The sequence below is a fragment of the Trichomycterus rosablanca genome, chromosome 26 (genome assembly GCF_030014385.1).
Source record: "Trichomycterus rosablanca isolate fTriRos1 chromosome 26, fTriRos1.hap1, whole genome shotgun sequence".
Taxonomy (NCBI): Eukaryota; Metazoa; Chordata; class Actinopteri; order Siluriformes; family Trichomycteridae; genus Trichomycterus; species Trichomycterus rosablanca.
The window spans coordinates 18,231,100-18,257,627 of NC_086013.1; the positions used below are offsets into that span (position 1 = coordinate 18,231,100).

General features: G+C 40.9%; 2 protein-coding genes across 2 annotated transcripts; one reads left to right on the forward strand and one right to left on the reverse strand.

Annotated features, from left to right (window-relative positions):
* The first annotated feature begins 10,700 nt into the window (after positions 1-10,700).
* On the forward strand, positions 10,701-19,668 carry LOC134303158 (claudin-15-like). The gene is made up of 5 exons (XM_062988471.1): positions 10,701-10,917; positions 18,387-18,551; positions 19,089-19,170; positions 19,245-19,355; positions 19,435-19,668. Exons 1-5 carry the CDS (start codon positions 10,701-10,703, stop codon positions 19,529-19,531), a joined length of 672 nt encoding a protein of 223 aa, XP_062844541.1. The 3' UTR covers positions 19,532-19,668.
* Positions 19,669-21,018: 1,350 nt separating this feature from the next.
* naa38 (N-alpha-acetyltransferase 38, NatC auxiliary subunit) lies at positions 21,019-26,059 on the reverse strand. The gene is made up of 3 exons (XM_062988739.1): positions 25,922-26,059; positions 22,370-22,538; positions 21,019-21,236 (listed from the first exon to the last, which is right to left on the reverse strand). The coding sequence occupies exons 1-3, from the start codon at positions 25,964-25,966 to the stop codon at positions 21,127-21,129; spliced, it is 324 nt and encodes a 107-aa protein (XP_062844809.1). The 5' UTR covers positions 25,967-26,059; the 3' UTR covers positions 21,019-21,126.
* Between the last annotated feature and the right edge of the window lie 469 nt (positions 26,060-26,528).

Sequence of the window (26,528 nt, forward strand, 5' to 3'; positions counted from 1 at the left end):
TTACTGGATGTTACTGGATGTTACTGAATGTTACTGGATGTTACTGAATGTTACTGGATGTTACTGAATGTTACTGGATGTTACTGGATGTTACTGGATGTTACTGGATGTTACTGAATGGTACTGGATGTTACTGAATGGTACTGAATGTTACTGGATGTTACTGGATGTTACTGGATGTTACTGAATGGTACTGAATGTTACTGGATGTTACTGAATGTTACTGAATGTTACTGAATGTTACTGGATGTTACTGAATGTTACTGGATGTTACTGGATGTTACTGGATGTTACTGGATGTTACTGAATGTTACTGGATGTTACTGAATGTTACTGAATGTTACTGAATGTTACTGGATGTTACTGAATGTTACTGGATGTTACTGAATGTTACTGGATGTTACTGAATGTTACTGGATGTTACTGGATGTTACTGGATGTTACTGAATGTTACTGGATGTTACTGAATGTTACTGGATGTTACTGAATGTTACTGGATGTTACTGGATGTTACTGAATGTTACTGGATGTTACTGAATGTTACTGGATGTTACTGAATGTTACTGGATGTTACTGGATGTTACTGGATGTTACTGGATGTTACTGAATGGTACTGGATGTTACTGAATGGTACTGAATGTTACTGGATGTTACTGGATGTTACTGGATGTTACTGGATGTTACTGAATGTTACTGAATGTTACTGAATGTTACTGGATGTTACTGAATGTTACTGGATGTTACTGAATGTTACTGGATGTTACTGGATGTTACTGAATGTTACTGAATGGTACTGGATGTTACTGAATGTTACTGGATGTTACTGAATGGTACTGGATGTTACTGGATGTTACTGAATGTTACTGGATGTTACTGGATGTTACTGAATGGTACTGAATGTTACTGGATGTTACTGGATGTTACTGAATGTTACTGGATGTTACTGGATGTTACTGAATGGTACTAGATGTTACTGAATGGTACTGAATGTTACTGGATGTTACTGAATGGTACTGAATGTTACTGGATGTTACTGGATGTTACTGAATGGTACTGGATGTTACTGAATGTTACTGGATGTTACTGAATTGTACTGGATGTTACTGGATGTTACTGAATGTTACTGGATGTTACTGGATGTTACTGAATTGTACTGAATGTTACTGGATGTTACTGAATGGTACTGAATGGTACTGAATGTTACTGAATGTTACTGGATGTTACTGGATGTTACTGAATGGTACTGAATGTTACTGGATGTTACTGAATGGTACTGAATGTTACTGGATGTTACTGGATGTTACTGAATGTTACTGGATGTTACTGGATGTTACTGAATGGTACTGGATGTTACTGAATGGTACTGGATGTTACTGGATGTTACTGAATGGTACTGAATGTTACTGGATGTTACTGGATGTTACTGAATGGTACTGAATGTTACTGGATGTTACTGAATGGTACTGAATGTTACTGGATGTTACTGGATGTTACTGAATGTTACTGGATGTTACTGAATTGTACTGGATGTTACTGGATGTTACTGAATGTTACTGGATGTTACTGGATGTTACTGAATTGTACTGAATGTTACTGGATGTTACTGAATGGTACTGAATGGTACTGAATGTTACTGAATGTTACTGGATGTTACTGGATGTTACTGAATGGTACTGAATGTTACTGGATGTTACTGGATGTTACTGAATGTTACTGGATGTTACTGGATGTTACTGAATTGTACTGAATGTTACTGAATGGTACTGAATGGTACTGAATGTTACTGGATGTTACTGAATGGTACTGAATGTTACTGAATGTTACTGGATGTTACTGAATGGTACTGGATGTTACTGGATGTTACTGGATGTTACTGGATGTTACTGAATGTTACTGAATGTTACTGGATGTTACTGAATGTTACTGGATGTTACTGGATGTTACTGAATGGTACTGGATGTTACTGGATGTTACTGAATGTTACTGGATGTTACTGGATGTTACTGGATGTTACTGAATGTTACTGGATGTTACTGGATGTTACTGAATGTTACTGAATGTTACTGGATGTTACTGGATGTTACTGAATGTTACTGGATGTTACTGAATGGTACTGGATGTTACTGGATGTTACTGGATGTTACTGAATGTTACTGGATGTTACTGGATGTTACTGAATGTTACTGAATGTTACTGGATGTTACTGGATGTTACTGAATGTTACTGGATGTTACTGAATGGTACTGGATGTTACTGGATGTTACTGAATGTTACTGAATGTTACTGGATGTTACTGGATGTTACTGAATGTTACTGGATGTTACTGGATGTTACTGGATGTTACTGGATGTTACTGGATGGTACTGGATGTTACTGGATGTTACTGAATGGTACTGGATGTTACTGAATTGTACTGGATGTTACTGGATGTTACTGAATGTTACTGGATGTTACTGGATGGTACTGGATGGTACTGAATGGTACTGGATGTTACTGAATGTTACTGGATGTTACTGGATGTTACTGGATGTTACTGAATTGTACTGAATGGTACTGAATGTTACTGAATGTTACTGGATGTTACTGAATGGTACTGAATGTTACTGGATGTTACTGAATGGTACTGAATGTTACTGGATGTTACTGAATGTTACTGGATGTTACTGGATGTTACTGGATGTTACTGAATTGTACTGAATGTTACTGGATGTTACTGAATGGTACTGGATGTTACTGAATGGTACTGAATGTTACTGGATGTTACTGAATGGTACTGAATGTTACTGGATGTTACTGAATGTTACTGGATGTTACTGGATGTTACTGGATGTTACTGAATTGTACTGAATGTTACTGGATGTTACTGAATGGTACTGAATGTTACTGGATGTTACTGAATGGTACTGAATGGTACTGAATGTTACTGGATGTTACTGAATATTACTGGATGTTACTGAATTGTACTGAATGTTACTGGATGTTACTGAATGGTACTGGATGTTACTGAATGTTACTGAATGTTACTGGATGTTACTGGATGTTACTGAATGTTACTGGATGTTACTGAATGTTACTGGATGTTACTGAATGTTACTGGATGTTACTGGATGTTACTGGATGTTACTGGATGTTACTGGATGTTACTGAATGTTACTGAATGGTACTGAATGTTACTGGATGTTACTGAATGTTACTGGATGTTACTGAATGTTACTGGATGTTACTGGATGTTACTGGATGTTACTGAATGTTACTGGATGTTACTGAATTGTACTGAATGTTACTGGATGTTACTGAATGGTACTGGATGTTACTGAATGTTACTGGATGTTACTGAATGTTACTGGATGTTACTGAATGTTACTGGATGTTACTGAATGGTACTGAATGTTACTGGATGTTACTGAATGGTACTGAATGTTACTGGATGTTACTGAATGTTACTGGATGTTACTGGATGTTACTGGATGTTACTGAATTGTACTGAATGTTACTGGATGTTACTGAATGGTACTGGATGTTACTGAATGTTACTGGATGTTACTGAATGTTACTGGATGTTACTGAATGGTACTGAATGTTACTGAATGGTACTGGATGTTACTGAATGGTACTGGATGTTACTGGATGTTACTGAATGGTACTGAATGTTAACGTCACTCATTCTCACTTTTTTAGTCCTAGAGGTCGAGCACAGGCCCCATCAGCCTCGTCCCAAATCTACAGAGCACCCTCCGGCCAGCACAGGCACAGCTCTTATGTCTGAGGGCGGAGTCAGAAATCACCAAAAATAAAGAACGTTCCAGCGTTTCATCCCTGAACACGCCGCCACCGCCGCGCTGCTGGTGACATCATCACCGCCACGACCACCATGAGGAGGAAAAAGGGAACAGTGAAGGGGAGAACACAGTGGTGATTTGGGACAGAGCCCAGAGTGTTTCTGCTCTAAACCACTTTCAAACACACACACAAAGACACACACACATACACACACACACATACACACACACACATACGTACACACAAAGACACACACACATACACACACACACATACGTACACACACACACACACACTCACACATACGTACACACCAGTGGCGATTTCTCTAAGACTGCAAGAGAAGCTCAGCTTCCCCTAAAACGTCAAAAATTAAATGGTCAAATATGTACAGTTGTGTTAACATTTCATTGACTACAAATGCGTTAGAACACGTTCATCTTGAAGACGAGTTCGTTCAGAATCAGCTACTTATCACAAATCGACTCGATTTTGTTAACTTAACTCATACGTTCCCAGAGCGTCAATGCATTTACCCGCAGACGCTGAGCGTCTCTTTGCTTCTATGGGGCTACATGGGCGGGACTTCGAAACTCGCCGGTCATTGGATAAATGCCACGATTTTGTCCCGCCCCCGGACGCTGAGCGTCTCTGGGGGTGAATGGAGCTGTGGGCGTGTCTGGACGCTGAGCTTCTGCAAGATGATTGGAGGATCAGTCGAAAGGCTGAATCCCGTTTTGATTGACAGCTGTCGCTGGGAGCTTCAGTCCCATCACGGATTTTGCGAGTGAAGTCGGAAGACAAACTGCTGCAACCCATTTCATGCCATTTTCTTGAAAACTAACAAAGGGGAGAATTTATACATTTATATATAAATAAATTGACAAATTTTATGATGTAAGCCGACAATGAGCTTCCCCTCTTTGAAAGACCAGCAGCCGCCACTGGTACACACACATACGTACACACACACACACACACACACACACATACGTACACACACACATGCTTACACACATGCTTACACACATGCTTACACACACACACACACACATGCTTACACACACACACACACACACACACATACGTACACACACATACACACACACACATGTTTACACACACATACACACACACACACACATACACACACACACATGCTTACACACACACACACACACATACGTACACACACACATGCTTACACACACACACACACACATGCTTACACATACACACACACACACACACACATGTTTACACACACACATACACACACACATACACACACACATGTTTACACACACACATACACACACACACATACACACACACACATGCTTACACATACACACATACGTACACACACACATGCTTACACACACACACATACACACACACACACGTTTACACACACACATACACACACACACATGCTTACACACACAATGAACTGAAAGCTCCTGGAGTTTATCAGACAGGAAGTGTTCGCTGTGTGTTTGATTCTGTAGTTTTGCTATGATGCTAATGTTGCTAATCAGTGATGGCGGTGTGTTCATGCCCCGCCCACACAGCGGTGAGATTCTATTATTTTATTTCATGTTTTATTTCAGTTTAATGTCCTGATAGAAACGTTTAAGAGTTTAAAAAACTGTGAGCAAGCTGAGCGTTTAACAGGAGACTAGTCTGTACTGCAGGAAGCTCAGTCTAGCACCCGACAGCCACGCTGTTCTAATACATGCGGAAGGTGGCTTGGTGTCATCATGTTAAAATAAACACAGTGTTTAGGATCAGCACGTGTTTTGATGATCCTCACAGAACCTGAGCGGCTCAGAACATCTCCAGAACATCAGGAGTCTCAGGAGGAGTTCCCAGCATGAACTGGGTTAGTACCTACCATAGATGGTCCAAGGAAGGACACCAGGTAGCCACGACGTCCACCAATCACTGATGTTACATCAGGAGTGAAGCTTCACCCCCCACATGACGAGGAGCTCCAGGTGTGACGTGGCCTTCAAACCTCCTGAATCTGATCGAGTTCGATCCACTGAGATCTCAGACGTCACATCCTACAGAGATGAAAGGATCTGCTGCTGACATCTGATTATATTTTTATATTTATTTCAGTGTTTTGTTATTCTGGGTGATTTATATATATATATATATATTTATATATATTTTAATTTATTCATCATCAAACCCAGAAACTCTGATCACAATAAAGTGTGTAAACAATCCTGGGGTGTGAAAACTTCCTGGATCCTCGGTGTGTTTTAGTTTCAGCATCATAATAAAGTATTTAATTGATTATAACGATTATATTGTGCTGCAGGTCTTTGTGTGTTTTGTAGGTTTTGAGTTTCAGTCTCTGTTCTGGTTCTCATGAAATTTGTTCCCATGAGAACATCAGACCTGGATGTATGTTAGAGGATATCAGGGTGGAGCTGTGATCACTCATGACCTCCTAAAATCCCTCAGATTCATCTCTCAAAACGGAGCAAGAAATAAAAGTAAAGTGTTTTTATCTGCTTCAGCCGAGAAAAATAATAATAAAAGTTATTTTAATCAATTATAAATAATTATAAATCTTCATCACAAAGATTCTCTGTTTAAAACCTTCGTGTAAAAGCTGCATTTATTTAATCAACATCATGATATATGTAAATATACTGTAAATAAACTTATGATTTATTATTATAATTATTTAATTGATTAATAATTAGAAAGGTTTCAGCTCCGGCGTCTCATGAACTGATGAGAATTAAAAGTAAATAAACGTCTCAGATTTTCTCAGGAGTTTTTATTTCTCACAGTGAAGTTCAGACGAGACAGAGTTTTAATAATCAGCTCTGATTTAATCTCACTGTTTCTGATAAACGGCTCGTTAATTACAGTGTTTCACTTTAATCCTCCATTAACTGTAAGCTGATCCAGGTCTCAGTTCTTCAGTATATGAGCGTCAGATTCACTTCCTTTACTCACTGTGTTGATATACAGTATATATATATATAAACATTCAGATTCTACTGTTCCAGAAAAGTAAGTGCCCCCGCAACTCAAAATAAATGTCATTAATAATTAGATGTACTGTAATAGGATGAGACACACCTGTCTGTGCAGGCGTGTTTAACACAAATATAACTTTTACAGCGACGTGAGGAAGCTAAAAGGAGCCACAGCATTTCTAAAGCCCCGGGAATGCAGTGAACCACAGTGAGATCTCAGAAACTGCTGATAAGATTTTCTTACATTATTTACATTCTGACGTTCTTTAATCACACGTTTAAAACTCTTACAGTTGTTCACCTTGTTCCATTCACACTCACTTCACTGTACAAACTGTTACACACCCGTGAGACTGATCATGATTTGCTGGTGATGTGAGACTCTTTTGGCCTGGTTTGTGCCTCTGTTCTCCTCTGAGAATCTCCGTGTTGATATTTAAGGGTTTTCTGGACGCCTGAGTGTGAGAATCAGAACCAGTTCTGTAACTGAGAACGTTATCAGATACACCAGAACAAAATGGACATGTTAAAAAACTTTCCCTGCACACCCCGCTCCCATTCACCCCATTCTACTGAGAGAACAGCAGCTCCGCCCAAATCCCCGTCCATTGTACCTACACCTGCACTGCTGACCTCTGACCTTTATCCATCTGTTAACATTAAATTACTGACACACAGAAACACGAACATTTTCTCCTGATTAAACCTTTAATTACATCAATCACGTAATCGCTGACATCACCTCCATTCTTCAGATGCACGTGTGTGAAGGTACCATGGATGTGGAGGCCTGTATGGGGAATTCAGAGACACACGTTATCATTAAGGTGACGTCTTTTTCTCAGAAGTCTTTACTGTGGGTACTGGCAGGTGGTACTGGTACCTAACAGCCTCATCATCACCTAACAGCCTCATCATCACCTAACAGCCTCAACATCACCTAACAGCCTCGTCTTCACCTAACAGCCTCATCATCACCTAACAGCCTCATCATCACCTAACAGCCTCAACATCACCTAACAGCCTCAACATCACCTAACAGCCTCAACATCACCTAACAGCCTCAACATCACCTAACAGCCTCAACATCACCTAACAGCCTCGTCTTCACCTAACAGCCTCATCATCACCTAACAGCCTCAACATCACCTAACAGCCTCATCACCTAACAGCCTCATCACCTAACAGCCTCATCATCACCTAACAGCCTCATCATCACCTAACAGCCTCAACATCACCTAACAGCCTCGTCTTCACCTAACAGCCTCATCACCTAACAGCCTCATCATCACCTAACAGCCTCGTCTTCACCTAACAGCCTCATCATCACCTAACAGCCTCAACATCACCTAACAGCCTCATCATCACCTAACAGCCTCATCATCACCTAACAGCCTCATCATCACCTAACAGCCTCAACATCACCTAACAGCCTCAACATCACCTAACAGCCTCAACATCACCTAACAGCCTCAACATCACCTAACAGCCTCATCATCACCAAACAGCCTCATCATCACCTAACAGCCTCAACATCACCTAACAGCCTCATCATCACCTAACAGCCTCAACATCACCTAACAGCCTCATCACCTAACAGCCTCATCATCACCTAACAGCCTCATCATCACCTAACAGCCTCAACATCACCTAACAGCCTCATCATCACCTAACAGCCTCAACATCACCTAACAGCCTCAACATCACCAAACAGCCTCATCATCACCTAACAGCCTCAACATCACCTAACAGCCTCATCCTCACCTAACAGCCTCATCATCACCTAACAGCCTCATCATCACCTAACAGCCTCATCCTCACCTAACAGCCTCATCATCACCTAACAGCCTCATCATCACCTAACAGCCTCAACATCACCTAACAGCCTCATCCTCACCTAACAGCCTCATCATCACCTAACAGCCTCATCATCACCTAACAGCCTCATCATCACCTAACAGCCTCATCCTCACCTAACAGCCTCATCACCTAACAGCCTCATCATCACCTAACAGCCTCAACATCACCTAACAGCCTCATCACCTAACAGCCTCTTCATCACCTAACAGCCTCATCATCACCTAACAGCCTCAACATCACCTAACAGCCTCATCATCACCTAACAGCCTCATTATCACCTAACAGCCTCAACATCACCTAACAGCCTCATCACCTAACAGCCTCTTCATCACCTAACAGCCTCATCATCACCTAACAGCCTCATCACCTAACAGCCTCTTCATCACCTAACAGCCTCATCATCACCTAACAGCCTCAACATCACCTAACAGCCTCATCATCACCTAACAGCCTCATCATCACCTAACAGCCTCAACATCACCTAACAGCCTCATCATCACCTAACAGCCTCTTCATCACCTAACAGCCTCATCATCACCTAACAGCCTCAACATCACCTAACAGCCTCATCATCACCTAACAGCCTCATCATCACCTAACAGCCTCAACATCACCTAACAGCCTCATCACCTAACAGCCTCTTCATCACCTAACAGCCTCATCATCACCTAACAGCCTCAACATCACCTAACAGCCTCATCATCACCTAACAGCCTCATCATCACCTAACAGCCTCAACATCACCTAACAGCCTCATCATCACCTAACAGCCTCATCATCACCTAACAGCCTCATCATCACCTAACAGCCTCATTATCAATTAACAGCCTCATCCTCACCTAACAGCCTCATCATCACCTAACAGCCTCATCACCTAACAGCCTCATCCTCACCTAACAGCCTCATCATCACCTAACAGCCTCATCCTCACCTAACAGCCTCATCATCACCTAACAGCCTCATCCTCACCTAACAGCCTCAACATCACCTAACAGCCTCATCATCACCTAACAGCCTCATCATCACCTAACAGCCTCAACATCACCTAACAGCCTCATCATCAGCTAACAGCCTCATCATCACCTAACAGCCTCAACATCACCTAACAGCCTCATCATCACCTAACAGCCTCATTATCACCTAACAGCCTCATTATCACCTAACAGCCTCAACATCACCTAACAGCCTCATCACCTAACAGCCTCTTCATCACCTAACAGCCTCATCATCACCTAACAGCCTCAACATCACCTAACAGCCTCATTATCACCTAACAGCCTCAACATCACCTAACAGCCTCAACATCACCTAACAGCCTCTTCATCACCTAACAGCCTCATCATCACCTAACAGCCTCAACATCACCTAACAGCCTCATCATCACCTAACAGCCTCATTATCACCTAACAGCCTCATCTTCACCTAACAGCCTCATCATCACCTAACAGCCTCATCATCACCTAACAGCCTCATCATCACCTAACATCACCTGGTCTTCTGTGGGTTTTAAAGATAAGTTTGAAGACAGAAGCATGAAAACATTTCATGTGAAGATGTGAACAGTGCAGATCCACTTAACCTGGATGATAAACCTCAGACATCTGAAAATGAAATTTCACTTAAATGATTCATTCAAATATTCAGTTATAAATTCATTGAAATATTTCTAATGCTCAGTTGTGGGTCTTTATTGTAAGTGTTACTGTGAGGTTCCAGGTTAGGTGGATTCTTCTACTGAACCTGCCTTTAGTTTATCCACACACACACCCTCACACACACACACACACACACACACCCTTACACACACCCTCACACACACCCTCACACACACACACACCCTTACACACACACCCTCACACACACACACACCCTTACACACACCCTCACACACACACACACACACCCTCACACACACACACAGACACCCTTACACACACACACACACACACCCTCACACACCCATACACACACACACCCCCTCACACACACCCTCACACACACACACAGCAGCAGTGGTGCTCAGATCGAGTGCTGGAGGTTCGGAGGTGGATGAATATGAAAGAATCTCTGCAGATCGTTGCTCTGGTTTTAGGATTTTTGGGGAGCGTGATCGCGTTTATTACCCTCCACAATCACACCTGGAAGGTTTCCACCGACTACGGGAACGTTATCACCACCTCCAACATCTTTGAGAACCTGTGGATGTCCTGCGCTGAGGACTCCACCGGCATCTACGACTGCTGGCACTTCCAGTCTCTGCTGGCTTTACCGGGTGAGAAAACCACATTAATAATAATGATAATGATAATAATAATAAAAATAATAATAACAATAATAATAATAAATAATGATAATAATAATAATAATAATAATAACAAATAATGATAAAAATAACAATAATAATAATAATAAAAATGATAATATTGATAACAATAATAATAATAATAATAATGATAACAATAATAATAATTATTATAATAATAATACTTATCATAACTTAACATGACTTTTATTGGGCAGTAAAGTGAAATTAAATGAATTGTATAAAAGTCCATCACTGAATGATAAAATTTGGATTGTAAAGGTGATTAGTCGAGCTGGAACCGAACCGTGCATGTGGAGGTTGTGAACAGTGGGTGTTGGTGATGTGTTGGCTCTGAATATTCACCTGTTGGGTTTGGTGATGGTTTGGAACTGATGGAACTGAATGTAAAAGGAGGAGGTGGTGCGTGTCTGCGGGGGGGGGGCGGGTTCAAACTGATGAATGATCTCAGTGTCAGAAACATCTCCAAACATCAGCGAGCCTCAGTACAGCTGGGGTAATGCTCTCTAACCCTAGTCATTAGAATATAATAATAATAATAATAATAATAATAATAATCATAATAATAATCATAATAATCATAATAATATAATAATAATAATAAGTGTTTGATGTTTGGAATGCGATAGTTAGGGTTCAGAGATGGTGAACGCTGCAGTAGAGGTCATGGCTTTTTTTCTTGGTTTTGCGGGATGGGCGATATCGCGGTTCCGTATCGTTTTTGGAAGATTTCAACCATCGATGGAAACGTCATCACAGCCTCCACCGTCTATGAGAACTTATGGATGTCCTGCGCCACGGACTCCACCGGAGTTCACAACTGCAGAGAGTTTCCATCCATGCTCGGCCTGGCCGGTAATTAATAACATCTAATAACATTATAATTAAATACATAAATAATAACACCTACTAACATTACAATTAAATACATAAATAATAACACCTACTAACATTATAATTAAATACATAAATAATAACACCTACTAACATTACAATTAAATACATAAATAATAACACCTACTAACATTATAATTAAATACATAAATAACACCTACTAACATTATAATTAAATACATAAATAATAACACCTACTAATCTTACAATTAAACACATAAATAATAACACCTACTATTAAATACATAAATAATAACACCTACTAACATTACAATTAAACACATAAATAATAACACCTATTATTAAATACATAAATAATAACACCTACTAACATTATAATTAAATACATAAATAATAACACCTACTATTAAATACATAAATAATAACACCTACTAACATTACAATTAAATACATAAATAATAACACCTATTATTAAATACATAAATAATAACACCTACTATTAAATACATAAATAATAACACCTACTAACATTACAATTAAACACATAAATAATAACACCTATTATTAAATACATAAATAATAACACCTACTATTAAATACATAAATAATAACACCTACTAACATTACAATTAAACACATAAATAATAACACCTATTATTAAATACATAAATAATAACACCTGCTATTAAATACATAAATAATAACAACTAATAACATTATAATTAAAAACATAAATAATAACACCTACTATTAAATACATACATAATAACTAATAACATTATAATTAAATACATAAATAATTAACACCTACTATTAAATACATAAATAATAACACCTAATAACATTATAATTAAATACATAAATAATAACATCTACTAACATTATAATTAAATACATAAATAATAACACCTACTAACATTATTATTAAATACATAAATAATAACACTTACTATTTGTCACGCGGGGTCAACGGACCGAGGCAAAAGGGGGCGGACACACACGCAGAGATGTCTACTAATATATTTATTAATAAAGAACAGTGCTATCTACCATGACTTGACATGAGCATAAACTACTAACATGACTTGACATGAGCATAAACTACTAACATGACTTGACATGAGCATAAACTACTAACATGACTTGACATGAGCATAAACTACTAACATGACTTGACATGAGCATAAACTATTAACATGACTTGACATGAGCATAAACTACTAACATGACTTGACATGAGCATAAACTATTAACATGACTTGACATGAGCATAAACTATTAACATGACTTGACATGAGCATAAACTACTAACATGACTTGACATGAGCATAAACTAAGAACATCGTTGGTAACATAGGCTAAACATAGGCTAGGCACATTGGCTAAACATAAGCTAGGAACATTGGTTAAACATAAGCTAGGAACATAGGCTAAACATAAGCTAGGAACATAGGCTAAACATAAGCTAGGAACATAGGCTAGAAACACAGGCTAGGAACACTGGCTAAACACAGGCTAGGAACACTGGCTAAACATAAGCTAGGAACATAGGCTAAGCATAAGCTAGGAACATAGGCTAAACATAAGCTAGGAACATAGGCTAGAAACAAAACCCCTACCGTGCTCACCAAAAGTCCACATGAAAACAAAACAGTTCCCAATGTTTGTGCTCCAGCACACCTCTTAAATAGAGGGCAGCTGGAGCCCATTAGTCCTTGGGAACCAATCGAAAGAGAGGGTGTGGCAACTAGGCACACTGGAGCACACAAAGGCTCCTAGTGTGACATATGCCCCCCCCAAAGGCACTACTCCAGGAGTGCCTTAAAAATAGGAAAAAAAAAAAAAGACAAGGAGGTCCTGGGCCCTGAGGGGCAAATTTGAAGTAATTTAAGATGTCCTCAGGCAGGCGTGATAAAAATGGTGGCACGCAGGCTGCCGACAGAAATCCAGATGTGCCGTCGGGGGGCGTCAACGAGGGTTCAGAAGTGCCCTCTGGGGACACCAAGGAGAATTCAGAAGCGCCATCGGGGGGCGCTGACGAGAAATCAGGAGCAGCATCTAGGGGTGCCGACGAGAGTTTAGAAGCGCCGTCTGGGGGCGCTGACGAGGAGCCAGGAGCACCATCTAGGGGTGTCGACGAGAGTTCAGAATCGATGTCGGGGGGCGCTGACGAGGAGCCAGGAGCACCATCTAGGGGTGTCGACGAGAGTTTAGAAGCGCCGTCTGGGGGCGCTGACGAGGAGCCAGGAGCACCATCTAGGGGTGCCGACGAGAGTTCAGAATCGATGTCGGGGGGCGCTGACGAGGAGCCAGGAGCACCATCTAGGGGTGTCGACGAGAGTTCAGAAGCGCCGTCGCGCATCATCTCAGAAACAGAAACGCCATCGGAGGGCGTCATCTCCGAAACAGAAACGCCATCGGAGGGCGTCATCTCAGGAACAGAAGCGCCTTCGGAGGGCGTCATCTCAGGAACAGAAGCGCCTTCGGAGGGTGTCATCTCAGGAACAGAAACGCCATCGGAGAGAGTCATCTCAGGAACAGAAACGCCATCGGAGGGCGTCATCTCAGGAACAGAAACGCCATCGGAGGGCGTCATCTCAGGAACAGAAACGCCATCGGAGGGCGTCATCTCAGGAACAGAAGCGCCATCGGAGTACGCCATCTCAGGAACAGAAACGCCATCGGAGGGCGTCATCTCAGGAACAGAAGCGCCATCGGAGTACGCCATCTCAGGAACAGGAGCGCCAACAGGGAGCGCCAACTCAGGAACAGGAGTGCCGTCGAAGAACTCCAACACAGGAACAGGAGTGCCATCGAGGAACTCCAACACAGGAACAGGAGCACCGACAGGGTACTCCGACACAGGAACAGGAGTGCCGTCGGGGGACGCCAACACAGGAACAGGAGCGCCGTCGGGGGGCGCCAACACAGGAACAGAAGCGCCAACGGGGGGCGCCAACTCAGGAACAGGAGTGCCGTCGAAGGGCACAAACTCAGGAACAGAAGTGCCGTCGGAGGACACCAACTCGGGAACAGAAGTGCCGTCGGAGGACACCAACTCGGGAACAGAAGTGCCGTCGGAGGACACCATCGAGGAGACAGGAGCGCCGTCAGGGGGCGCCATCGAGGAAACAGGAGCGCCGTCAGGGGGCGCCATCGAGGAAACAGGAGCGCCGTCAGGGGGCGCCATCGAGGAAACAGGAGCGCCGTCAGGGGGCGCCATCGAGGAAACAGGAGCCAGCTGCGTTGAGCCTGGCGAAGAGGCTCCGGGAGTCAGCTGCGTTGAGCCTGGCGAAGAGGCTCCGGGAGTCAGCTGCGTTGAGCCTGGCGAAGAGGCTCCGGGAGTCAGCTGCGTTGAGCCTGGCGAAGAGGCTCCGGGAGTCAGCTGCGTTGAGCCTGGTGAAGAGACTCCGGGAGTCAGCTGCGTTGAGCCTTGAAAAGATGCATCTGCAATAAGCTGTAAAAACACTGGAGAAACGTCATTGAGCTGTGAGGACCCTGGAGAGGCGTCCGAAGTCACTGGAGAAAACACTGGAGAAACAGCACTCAGCTGTGAGGACCCTGGGGAGGCGTCCGAAGTCACTGGAGAAAACACTGGAGAAACAGCACTCAGCTGTGAGGACCCTGGAGAGGCGTCCGAAGTCACTGGAGAAAACACTGGAGAAACAGCACTCAGCTGTGAGGACCCTGGGGAGGCGTCCGAAGTCACTGGAGAAAACACTGGAGAAACAGCACTCAGCTGTGAGGACCCTGGAGAGGCGTCCGAAGTCACTGGAGAAAACACTGGAGAAACAGCACTCAGCTGTGAGGACCCTGGGGAGGCGTCCGAAGTCACTGGAGAAAACACTGGAGAAACAGCACTCAGCTGTGAGGACCCTGGGGAGGCGTCCGAAGTCACTGGAGAAAACACTGGAGAAACAGCACTCAGCTGTGAGGACCCTGGGGAGGCGTCCGAAGTCACTGGAGAAAACACTGGAGAAACAGCACTCAGCTGTGAGGACCCTGGAGAGGCGTCCGAAGTCACTGGAGAAAACACTGGAGAAACAGCACTCAGCTGTGAGGACCCTGGGGAGGCGTCCGAAGTCACTGGAGAAAACACTGGAGAAACAGCACTCAGCTGTGAGGACCCTGGAGAGGCGTCCGAAGTCACTGGAGAAAACACTGGAGAAACAGCACTCAGCTGTGAGGACCCTGGGGAGGCGTCCGAAGTCACTGGAGAAAACACTGGAGAAAACACTGGAGAAACAGCACTCAGCTGTGAGAATTTTGCTCTCATGAGGTCCTTGAACACCTTAACCGAGTTCAGCACAACTCCCCTGTCAGACCACAGCTGCCTGCCCCACTCACGAGCGGGACCCCTCAGCCTAGACATCATGAACCGAACTTTGTCGATTTCAGCTGGCTGGGGGTCCCGAAGGTGTTGCAGGTAGAGCTGGCTCTGAAGCAGGAAGCCTTCGACAAACGGGTCGCTTCCATCATAAGGAGCTGGCCTACTTAACGGTACGGTCTGAGGAAACCTCATGGAGTTAAACTCCGGGAATTCATGGACCAAAAACATCTCGCTGTGTCCTGGTAAGATGGGGAACTGTTATGTCACGCGGGGTCAACGGACCGAGGCAAAAGGGGGCGGACACACACGCAGAGATGTCTACTAATATATTTATTAATAAAGAACAGTGCTATCTACCATGACTTGACATGAGCATAAACTACTAACATGACTTGACATGAGCATAAACTACTAACATGACTTGACATGAGCATAAACTACTAACATGACTTGACATGAGCATAAACTACTAACATGACTTGACATGAGCATAAACTACTAACATGACTTGACATGAGCATAAACTACTAACATGACTTGACATGAGCATAAACTACTAACATGACTTGACATGAGCATAAACTACTAACATGACTTGACATGAGCATAAACTACTAACATGACTTGACATGAGCATAAACTACTAACATGACTTGACATGAGCATAAACTATTAACATGACTTGACATGAGCATAAACTATTAACATGACTTGACATGAGCATAAACTACTAACATGACTTGACATGAGCATAAACTACTAACATGACTTGACATGAGCATAAACTATTAACATGACTTGACATGAGCATAAACTATTAACATGACTTGACATGAGCATAAACTACTAACATGACTTGACATGAGCATAAACTACTAACATGACTTGACATGAGCATAAACTACTAACATGACTTGACATGAGCATAAACTAAGAACATCGTTGGTAACATAGGCTAAACATAGGCTAGGCACATTGGCTAAACATAAGCTAGGAACATTGGTTAAACATAAGCTAGGAACATAGGCTAAACATAAGCTAGGAACATAGGCTAAACATAAGCTAGGAACATAGGCTAAACATAAGCTAGGAACATAGGCTAGAAACAAAACCCCTACCGTGCTCACCAAAAGTCCACATGAAAACAAAACAGTTCCCAATGTTTGTGCTCCAGCACACCTCTTAAATAGAGGGCAGCTGGAGCCCATTAGTCCTTGGGAACCAATCGAAAGAGAGGGTGTGGCAACTAGGCACACTGGAGCACACAAAGGCTCCTAGTGTGACACTATTAAATACATAAATAATAACACCTAATAACATTACAATTAAATACATAAATAATAACACCTACTATTAAATACATAAATAATAACACCTACTAACATTATAATTAAATACATAAATAATACCTACTATTAAATACATAAATAATAACACCTACTAACATTATAATTAAATACATAAATAATACCTACTATTAAATACATAAATAATAACACCTACTAACATTATAATTAAATACATAAATAATATAGTAATATAGTTTCACCATTCAGAAAATGGTGCAAAAAATAAATAAATAAATAAATTAATTAATTAATTAATAAAACCCACAAATGGAACAGAAACTTTTTAATCTTGTCGTATCAAAACTGATCAGAATCATTTTAAAATCTGAATTATACAGATGATTATAATATTTATCTGTAGAACCAGATCATTCAATTATTTCTTTACACAGTGATTCCCAAACACAGAAATAAATCATTTATTACAGCAGTTTGGGTTTGTTTTGCTTTTTTCTCATTTTTAAGAATCTTTACAGAGGTCCACAGGAGCACAGTCTCCAGAATCTGTCTGATTCTTTAGGGCCGGAACCAAACCACAAAATTAAAATCCTGTTTATACCAGAAATAAAAGCATAAAAACAAGAACTTCATCAGTATGAAATATATGTTCTGCCACCATAAAGAGGGTGTGAAGAGGGGAATAAAGAATAAAGAGGGAATATAAAGGACGTTCACTTTATAAAATCTCTGGCAGGATGAACTGCTGTAAGTTGTACGGGCAGAGAGAAGCTACATTAGGAGGCTTTCACTAAAGCATTTCACTGCCAGTTGTACTGTGTATGACCATGTATGTGACAAATAAACTTTGATTTGATTTTGAGTGGAAATTAAAGGAACTGATGTAGGCTTATTCCTGGATTGTGTGTGTGTGTGTGTGTGTGCAGGTTTTATCCAGGCGTGTCGGGCCCTCATGATCGCTTCCATAGTGTTGGGGACACTCGGTCTCATTGCCACGCTGGTCGGGATGCAGTGTTCCAAAATCGGAGGAGAGAACTATGTACTGAAAGGGCGCATCGCTGCTCTCGGAGGAATCTTCTTCATCCTGGAGGGTATCAACACGTTATTACCTAAAAAAAGATTGCAGAGGCTGCAGATTTTCATACTGAACCAGGCCGGAGCTTCACCTGATCAGGAGTCTGAAGATCAGAATCAGGTGGAATCAGACGCGCTTGTGCTTGGTTGGTATGAAAACCTGCAGCCACCTTCAGTGTAGATTATAAATCTTCATTCTTAGTAGTAATGATCCAAAGTTTTCACAGGAACTCTACACAGGAACTCTAAACAGGAACTCTAAACAGGAACTCTACACTAAGATAAAAAACATTTAAGAGACGATGACAAAATTTGCTAAAATAAATAAGAGAGAAATAAGTCTCTAGGACTCCAACAAACCACAGTGAGTCCTTACCTTATAATGGGGAAAACTTAGAACAGTGATGAATCTCCCCAGTAGTGTCTGATCTCCACAGAACCAAAGAGACCCAGAGAGAAAAGATCAGAGATCTTCTTCTGATTTAACCTGATCGTGGTGTGTGTGTGTGTGTATCTGTGTATGTGTGTATGTGTGTGTGTGTGTGTTGTTACAGGTGTGTGCACCATGATCGCTGTGTCGTGGTATGCCTTCAACATCACACAGGAGTTCTTCGATCCGCTTTATCCTGGAACAAAGTAAGTGTGTGACGTGTTTTTCCTCAGTGTGGAGTCTCAGAGTCTCTATCACTCACCACGCTGTGATTCTGCAGGTTCGAGATCGGAGAGGGTTTGTATATCGGCTGGTGTTCAGCAATTCTCACTCTCATTGGTGGATCCTGTTTACTGTGCACGTGTGGAAACAACAACGATGATGAGAAACTGTGAGTTATTTAACACTGTAACTGCAGGAATTGCTGTTTATTCATGTTTATTCGAGCAGTATGATTATCTGATTTACAGGCCGTACCATTATCAGTCCCAGCGCAGAGGAGCAGCTTACGCCCCCTCCATCATATCCCAGCAACCCAGTCACTACAACCGAAACGCCTACGTCTAGACGTGTATTAACACTGAACCCATGCGGTGACGTCATGGACCCAAAAAGACTTCCTGACTGGAGGAACTCTGACTGTCCAGTACCGAGCCCTGACCTCATCCAACAGCTTCAGGATTCACTTTGTACAATAAACACTTTTAGCAAATGATTTTATTCTGTGGCTTATAATTGTGGCAAAATTCCTCAAGGGCCCAGCAGTGGCAGTTTGTCAGTGGTGAAGCCTAAAACCTTTTAGCAATATTTCACTACATTAGTCACTAAACCGACACCGCCCCTGATCTTTTGGGTGAATTGGAATGCTGACCGCAGGCCAGGTCATTTAGGCCAATATCACTGTAGCTGAATGGATGTGAATCCTCACAGTTTAAAGCTTTCCAGAGGAGCGGAGGATCCACACAATGCAGGATGAGATGTTCAGGTATAAAGTGTCCAAGACTTTTGGTCATCTGATGTATTTTTATAATAAATACACAAATTTAACACAAACGTTTATCTGTTGTTTAAATAAAAGATTTCTGTGAGTTTGAACGAAGTTATTTTATTAACGATTCTGTAATAATTAGATGAAAATAATCCGACGTTTCTGTTCCACACTGTAACTGAACCGGATTCTGATACTCGACTTTGTTTTCCTCTCATCTGATTGGTTAAAGTTGGACTGATTCCCGGATTGGATCTGCAGACGTGATGAAGTTGTTTACGTTCCTCGTTTCTGTACAGACACACCCAGGAGCTCGATTACACTCCACATCAGAAGAGCTTTAAAAGAACTGAAGTTTAGGAGAAAGACCAGGATGAATTAAATATTCACCTTTATATTTTACCCATAATTCCCTTCTGTTTATAATGAGTCCTACTCACAGACACAAACATGATGGACTCTCCTGATAAACAGCTACTGATGATGTGCTGCTGTAACCACTGAGCTGATCCTTTCCTTCATGATGTGCTCACTGTAAATAATAATAATTTATAAACGTATAATGATAGATAATAATACACACACACACACACTAAACAGGGTTCATATCTGTAGCAGGACGTCACACCCACACACATTTACTACATCTAGTGATAATAACAAGCAGTTAATCCACCTACCGCATGTTTTAAGAATTGTTAGAAAACTAGAGGTGAGATGTGCAGGGTTAGATGATTATTATTATTAATACTGAAGACTCATTATTTTGATCATGATTGTTATAATTAAATAAAGTTAAATGAAATAAATAAAGTTTATATTTTGTGCTGTCAGGAACTCGTATTTTTTATTAGAGCTTTATAAATTGTTTAGCATTTTTAAACATTTTCCCTTTGCACTCATGGCCTCCACCAAGAAGAGACACAGACTAGACTAGCACACGGCTCCGTGACACCACGAAGGCTAAAACCCGGGTCTCTGAGGTTGCATTACACTGAAGAGCTGAATTATTTACGTGGTTCTTACAGAATCATTGCATTAAATAAACCAAACAAAATTTAAAAGGTCAAATTAAAAAAAAGACTTTTTATTGACACGAGCACCAAAATAAACACACACACACACACAGCATGAGCACAGTGATGATAAAACTACATTTCCCACGATGCACTGCTCAGAGTCCATGGCTCTGTAAACTTTCTGCCTCCACTTCTATAGAAACCACATGATGACCCGGAATCATCGCCAAACCCAAAACCCGCGGTTCTGCCTGAGAGAACGAGTCTGAGAGACACAGAGAGTGTGTGTGAGAGAGAGAGAGAGAGAGAGAGAGTGTGTGTGAGAGAGAGTGAGAGAGAGAGAGTGTGTGTAAGAGAGAGACAGAGAGAGAGTGTGTGTGTGTGTGTGTGTGTGAGAGAGAGAGTGAGAGAGAGAGTGTGTGTGTGTGTGTGTGTGTGTGAGAGAGAGAGTGAGAGAGAGAGTGTGTGTGTGTGTGTGTGTGTGAGAGAGAGAGAGAGTGTGTGTGTGTGTGTGAGAGAGAGAGTGAGAGAGAGTGTGTGTGTGTGTGTGTGTGTGTGAGAGAGTGAGAGAGAGTGTGTGTGTGTGTGTGTGTGTGTGAGAGAGTGAGAGAGAGTGTGTGTGTGTGTGTGTGTGTGTGTGAGAGAGAGAGTGAGAGAGAGAGTGTGTGTGTGTGTGTGTGTGTGTGAGAGAGAGAGTGAGAGAGAGAGTGTGTGTGTGTGTGTGTGTGTGAGAGAGAGAGAGAGTGTGTGTGTGTGTGTGAGAGAGAGAGTGAGAGAGAGTGTGTGTGTGTGTGTGTGTGTGTGAGAGAGTGAGAGAGAGTGTGTGTGTGTGTGTGTGTGTGAGAGAGTGAGAGAGAGTGTGTGTGTGTGTGTGTGTGTGTGTGAGAGAGTGAGAGAGAGTGTGTGTGTGTGTGTGTGTGTGTGTGTGTGTGTGTGAGAGAGAGAGAGAGTTAGGATTAAGGTTAGTAGAGCGTTATCATCACTCAGACGAGCTGTTGGACTGAGTAAAATACTTTACAAATGTAACTTATATTTATATTTTCAGTATTTATCAGACGCTTTTATCCAGAATGACTTACAGCACTGTGACAGGATACAGTCTGAGCAATTGAGGCTTAAGAGCCCAACAGTGACAACCTGGCAGTGATGGGGCTTGAACCAGCGACCTTTCGATTACTAGTCCAGTACCTAAACCACTAGGCTGCCACTGCCCTTTTTGGAAATGTACTACATTTGTAAAAAATAAACACACAAATTAATTAAATAAATAATTATATAATTATAATAATTATATAATATAATAATAATAAATAATTATATAATTATAATAGCCTGATTATGAAAGTAAGAGCTAGTTGCACCATTACTGTGTGTGTGTGTGTGTGTGTGTGTGTGTACCTGTTGATCGGAGGAACTCCTGAGCAGAACCCAGAATGACGTTACAGTCCCGGTCAGTACAGAGAAACAGACCGAGCAGGGTGCGGCCATCCGTCATCCGAATCTTCATACTCTTATTCAACAGGTTCTCCAACTTCTGCCTCGCTGTTACATACACACACTCCTCCGACTGCGACACACACACACACACACACACACACACACACACACACACACACACACACACACACACACAATGTAAGCCCTCATGCAGGTGGGAGCTGCTGCTCCAGGTGTGTGATTGATGGAACCTCCGTGTGGGACAAAAAACTAAATTTTTAAACATTAAACACAGAAGCAAGTGTTTTTATTTATAATGTTGTTTTTAACCCTTATATTGTGTTCGGGTCAAATTTGACCTGTTTTTAAGTTCAGGTATGTAAAAAGTACCCTTTGCTTTTTTGTATTGGAACAAGATTTCATGATATCCTCAGAAACAGCTATTTTAACACAACAAAAGAAATTTTTATAATTTTAGTCCATTCTGAATGTCTCTAATAAAAAAAGTGACATTTGTGGTGTTATGGGTCAAATATGACATAGAATAGAATAGAATAGAATAGAATCTTTATTGTCACTATACACAAGTACAATGAAATTTCGAGTGGCATCTCTCCAATAGAGTAGCAGCAGTAGAAGAAAGAAAGACAGTAGTAGTATTAATACAAGTAATTAAAATTATTTACACAGAAAAAAAAAATTATTTACACTCTAAAAGATAAAAAATAAAAAATAAAATCTTTGCTCTCTTGTAACGTGAATTTACATTTTTGCTTTAAATATTAAATATTAACTGTGTGTGTGCAGATGCTGCATAGTTCGTGTGTGACCCGTAGTCCTGTGTTTGTGTGTGCTCAGTCTTTTCCAGTTCTGTGGTGTGTGATGGAGGCCACAGCTCTAGGAAAAAAGCTGTTCCTTAGTCTATTTGTACGTGCTTTTATTGTCCTGAATCGTTTGCCTGATGGTAGTAGCTGGAACAGTGTGTGTCCGGGGTGTGTGGTGTCTTTGATGATGCTGCTAGCCTTCTTCCTGAGTCGGCAAGCATACAACACGTCCAGGTGTGAAAGTTCTGTGCCAATAATTCGTTGAGCTGTTTTCACTATGCGATGCAGATCCTTACGCTCGGCGGCAGTGCAGCTTGAATACCACACTGTGAAATTGCTGGTCAGAATATGACATAGAATACTGGCTGTTGTGTCTATCACATAAAAGGTGTGGGTTGCTCTGTGGATCAAATATGGCTCAATTTGCCCCACCACACACACACACACACACACACACACACACACACACACACAGAGAGACACACAGAGACACACAGAGACACACACACACACAGAGACACAAGCAAGTGGTCCTAGACATGACAAATGGTCTTCAGGGGCACAATATAACATGCGATAATTTCTTCACGTTCTATGACCAAGAACTGCTGAAGAAGAAGCTGACCATGGTGGGAACGGTCAGGAAAAACAAATCTGAGCTTCCTCTTGCACTTCTTGGAACATAGGACAAAGCACCTCTCTCCTCGAAGTTTGCATTCTTAAAGAGAACCACAACTGTGTCAAACTGTCCAAAAAACACAACAGAAATGTCATTGTGATGTCCACTCTCCACAAGGATGCTGCTGTGAGCAGTAGGGAGGACAAAAAGCCAGATATGATCCTGGATTATAACGAAAACAAAGGAGGAGTTGACAATCTGGACAAGGTCACTGGCACATACACATGCAAGCGTAAGACAAAAAGGTGGCCAATGGCAGTCTTTTATAATATATTGTATGTTTCTGCATACAATGCATTTGTGGTGTGGACGGAAATAAATCCTGGATGGAACATCAGAAAAACCTTCAAAAGGAGGCTTTTTCTGGAATAGTTGAGGAGGACTCTGGTATATCCCCACATTGAAAGACGCCAGCGGCTGCCCCGAACCCAAGCCTCTGTCAATTTGGTGAGAGAGCTTCAGGCTACACCCACACCAGCATCCTGTACATGGAACCAGACAGGCGATGCTAGGGGGAACAAGAGATAGAGGTGCCAGTCCTGCCCCTTCAACAAGGACAGAAAAACTAGCACCACTTGCCACACATGTAAGAAACACATCTGCAAGGAGCACACTAAAACAATCACATACTGTGATTCATGCATGTAAACAACTCACGCACATGCACATGCACACACACACACACACACAAAATATTGTTTTTCAATGTTCAATTTATAGTTGAATTTTAAATGTACACCTGCTATTCTGAGTAAAATGAAGTTGGTTTTATGAAAAAGTGAAAAAATCTATACGGGTCAAAATTGACCTGTAGCAGCACTGATGTCACTATAGATAATGATGTTTAGATTAAAAAATAAAAAAAGCAATTTTTGCTCAGTGTGCTCTGATATTAGTCTATTACACTTATATAATATCCTTACATTGTTTCTTCACTATAGGTGAAACAGTTTTTTTTATTGAAAATGAGTGGTATATTGTGAGATGAAAAGTTTATGGAGCCAAAAAAATTAAATTGAAAACAGTGTTTACATGGATTTAAATGCAAACTAAGTTAGCTATGAGGTGAGAAACAAAATTGGATGATAACTATTGTTTTTGAGTATTTTCAGGCTGATTTAAATCGGGTCAAATTTGACCCGCTAACACTAAAGGTGTGGGCAGCTTCCTAACACAATACAAGGGTTAAATCATGTTTATTTATTTAATGGGGGTGTGTGCAGCTGTCTATATGGGTTCGAATCTCAGGGGTGCGGCTGGTCACCATCAGACAGACAGACACCATCGGCTCTGTTCAGGTGAAACCAAACCCACCACAACTCTGATCAGGATGAAACGAATGATCAAATTAAAATAACAACATTTAATTCCACCAATCAAAACAAAGTAAATCTAATCAATCAACAAACATCAATTCATCATTTAAATTTAATTAATCTTTTTACAGTCTTAAATCAAACCGGCTAAAGCAGCAACACAGTTATCATTATTTTAATTATTTATTATTATTAATTTTATTTTTATGGAGAAGACTGTTGGACTGTGAGAGCTCTGTTCACTGACTGCTCAGATTCAAAATAAAAGTCCTAATATTTACCTTTATAATAATAATAATAATAACAATAGTATCACATTTATTTGGTTAGAATTGTGTTTAATTCCTCTCAGTATTTATTTACGTTTGTTTGAACTGTTGATTGTAGTGAAATAAGCTTATATAAAACATACAATCATTTATTATATTATTAGATTTTAATTACCTCATGTTACACTGTTTACTGTCATTAAAGCTGAACTGTATGGATACATTTTACTTTATATTATTTTAATTTATAAAACTTTCATCACATAAATACTGTAAAATAATCTGGTGATATTTTCTGTGTAACTACGAGCTTAATTTGTGAGGTAACAGTGTAATGCTAATGCTAACCCTAGATTAGCATCGTTAGCTTCAGAATTACATTCTCGCCCTTTTTCATTTTCTGCATTTTATAAAGATTTTTTTACCTCAGTCTGCATCTCAGTACCGTTCTCCTTCGATACATCGGTCATTTCATTTATAAATTATACAGCAATTGTTAAATCTGCTATTACAATAATTACTGTCATAGATAAAGCGGACCGGTCTGCTCGATTCGTGGAATCATTAATACGATTCAAATTCTGAATCAACACGGGGAGTCGATTCCAAGAATAAACTCATGTTTAAATGTATTTGACCGAATCTTTAATTTTCAACCACCAATGATAAATAATATTCCTCACATTTTATTTATATAAAAATATGATGCAGTAACTGTAGAACGCCTAAACTAAAAGTTTATTTTCATTGCTTGTCTTACAGCTTCTTGACTTTCATGCCAAGTGGCAGAAAAACAGTTAGAGGTTTCTTCTATTGTATATACAAACATGCACAACCATAATTAATAATACTACATTAAACACTATTTATTAATAAATGATTAATTATTTTGTTTGTTTTACATTTTCAATAGCAGCAGCCGAGCCGAATCAATTTAACTCCATGGAATCGACTCCAAATTTGCCGAGTCAAAGATACACAACGGCAATGCATCATGGGAACAGCACATTTTCTTATGAAGCACAATAAAAC

Bases quoted from the DNA above. Each gene is read 5' to 3' on its own strand.
- LOC134303158 (XM_062988471.1), top strand. From the start codon at position 10,701: ATGAAAGAATCTCTGCAGATCGTTGCTCTGGTTTTAGGATTTTTGGGG. The intron at 10,918-18,386 runs GTGAGAAAACCA...GTGTGTGTGCAG, and splicing joins GTCTCTGCTGGCTTTACCGG to GTTTTATCCAGGCGTGTCGG. The intron at 19,171-19,244 runs GTAAGTGTGTGA...GTGATTCTGCAG, and splicing joins CCGCTTTATCCTGGAACAAA to GTTCGAGATCGGAGAGGGTT.
- naa38 (XM_062988739.1), bottom strand. From the start codon at position 25,966: ATGACCGATGTATCGAAGGAGAACGGTACTGAGATGCAGACTGAG. The intron at 22,539-25,921 runs GTAAAAAAATCT...TGTGTGTCGCAG, and splicing joins GTACTGAGATGCAGACTGAG to TCGGAGGAGTGTGTGTATGT. The intron at 21,237-22,369 runs GTACACACACAC...TGTGTCTCTCAG, and splicing joins GGAGTTCCTCCGATCAACAG to ACTCGTTCTCTCAGGCAGAA.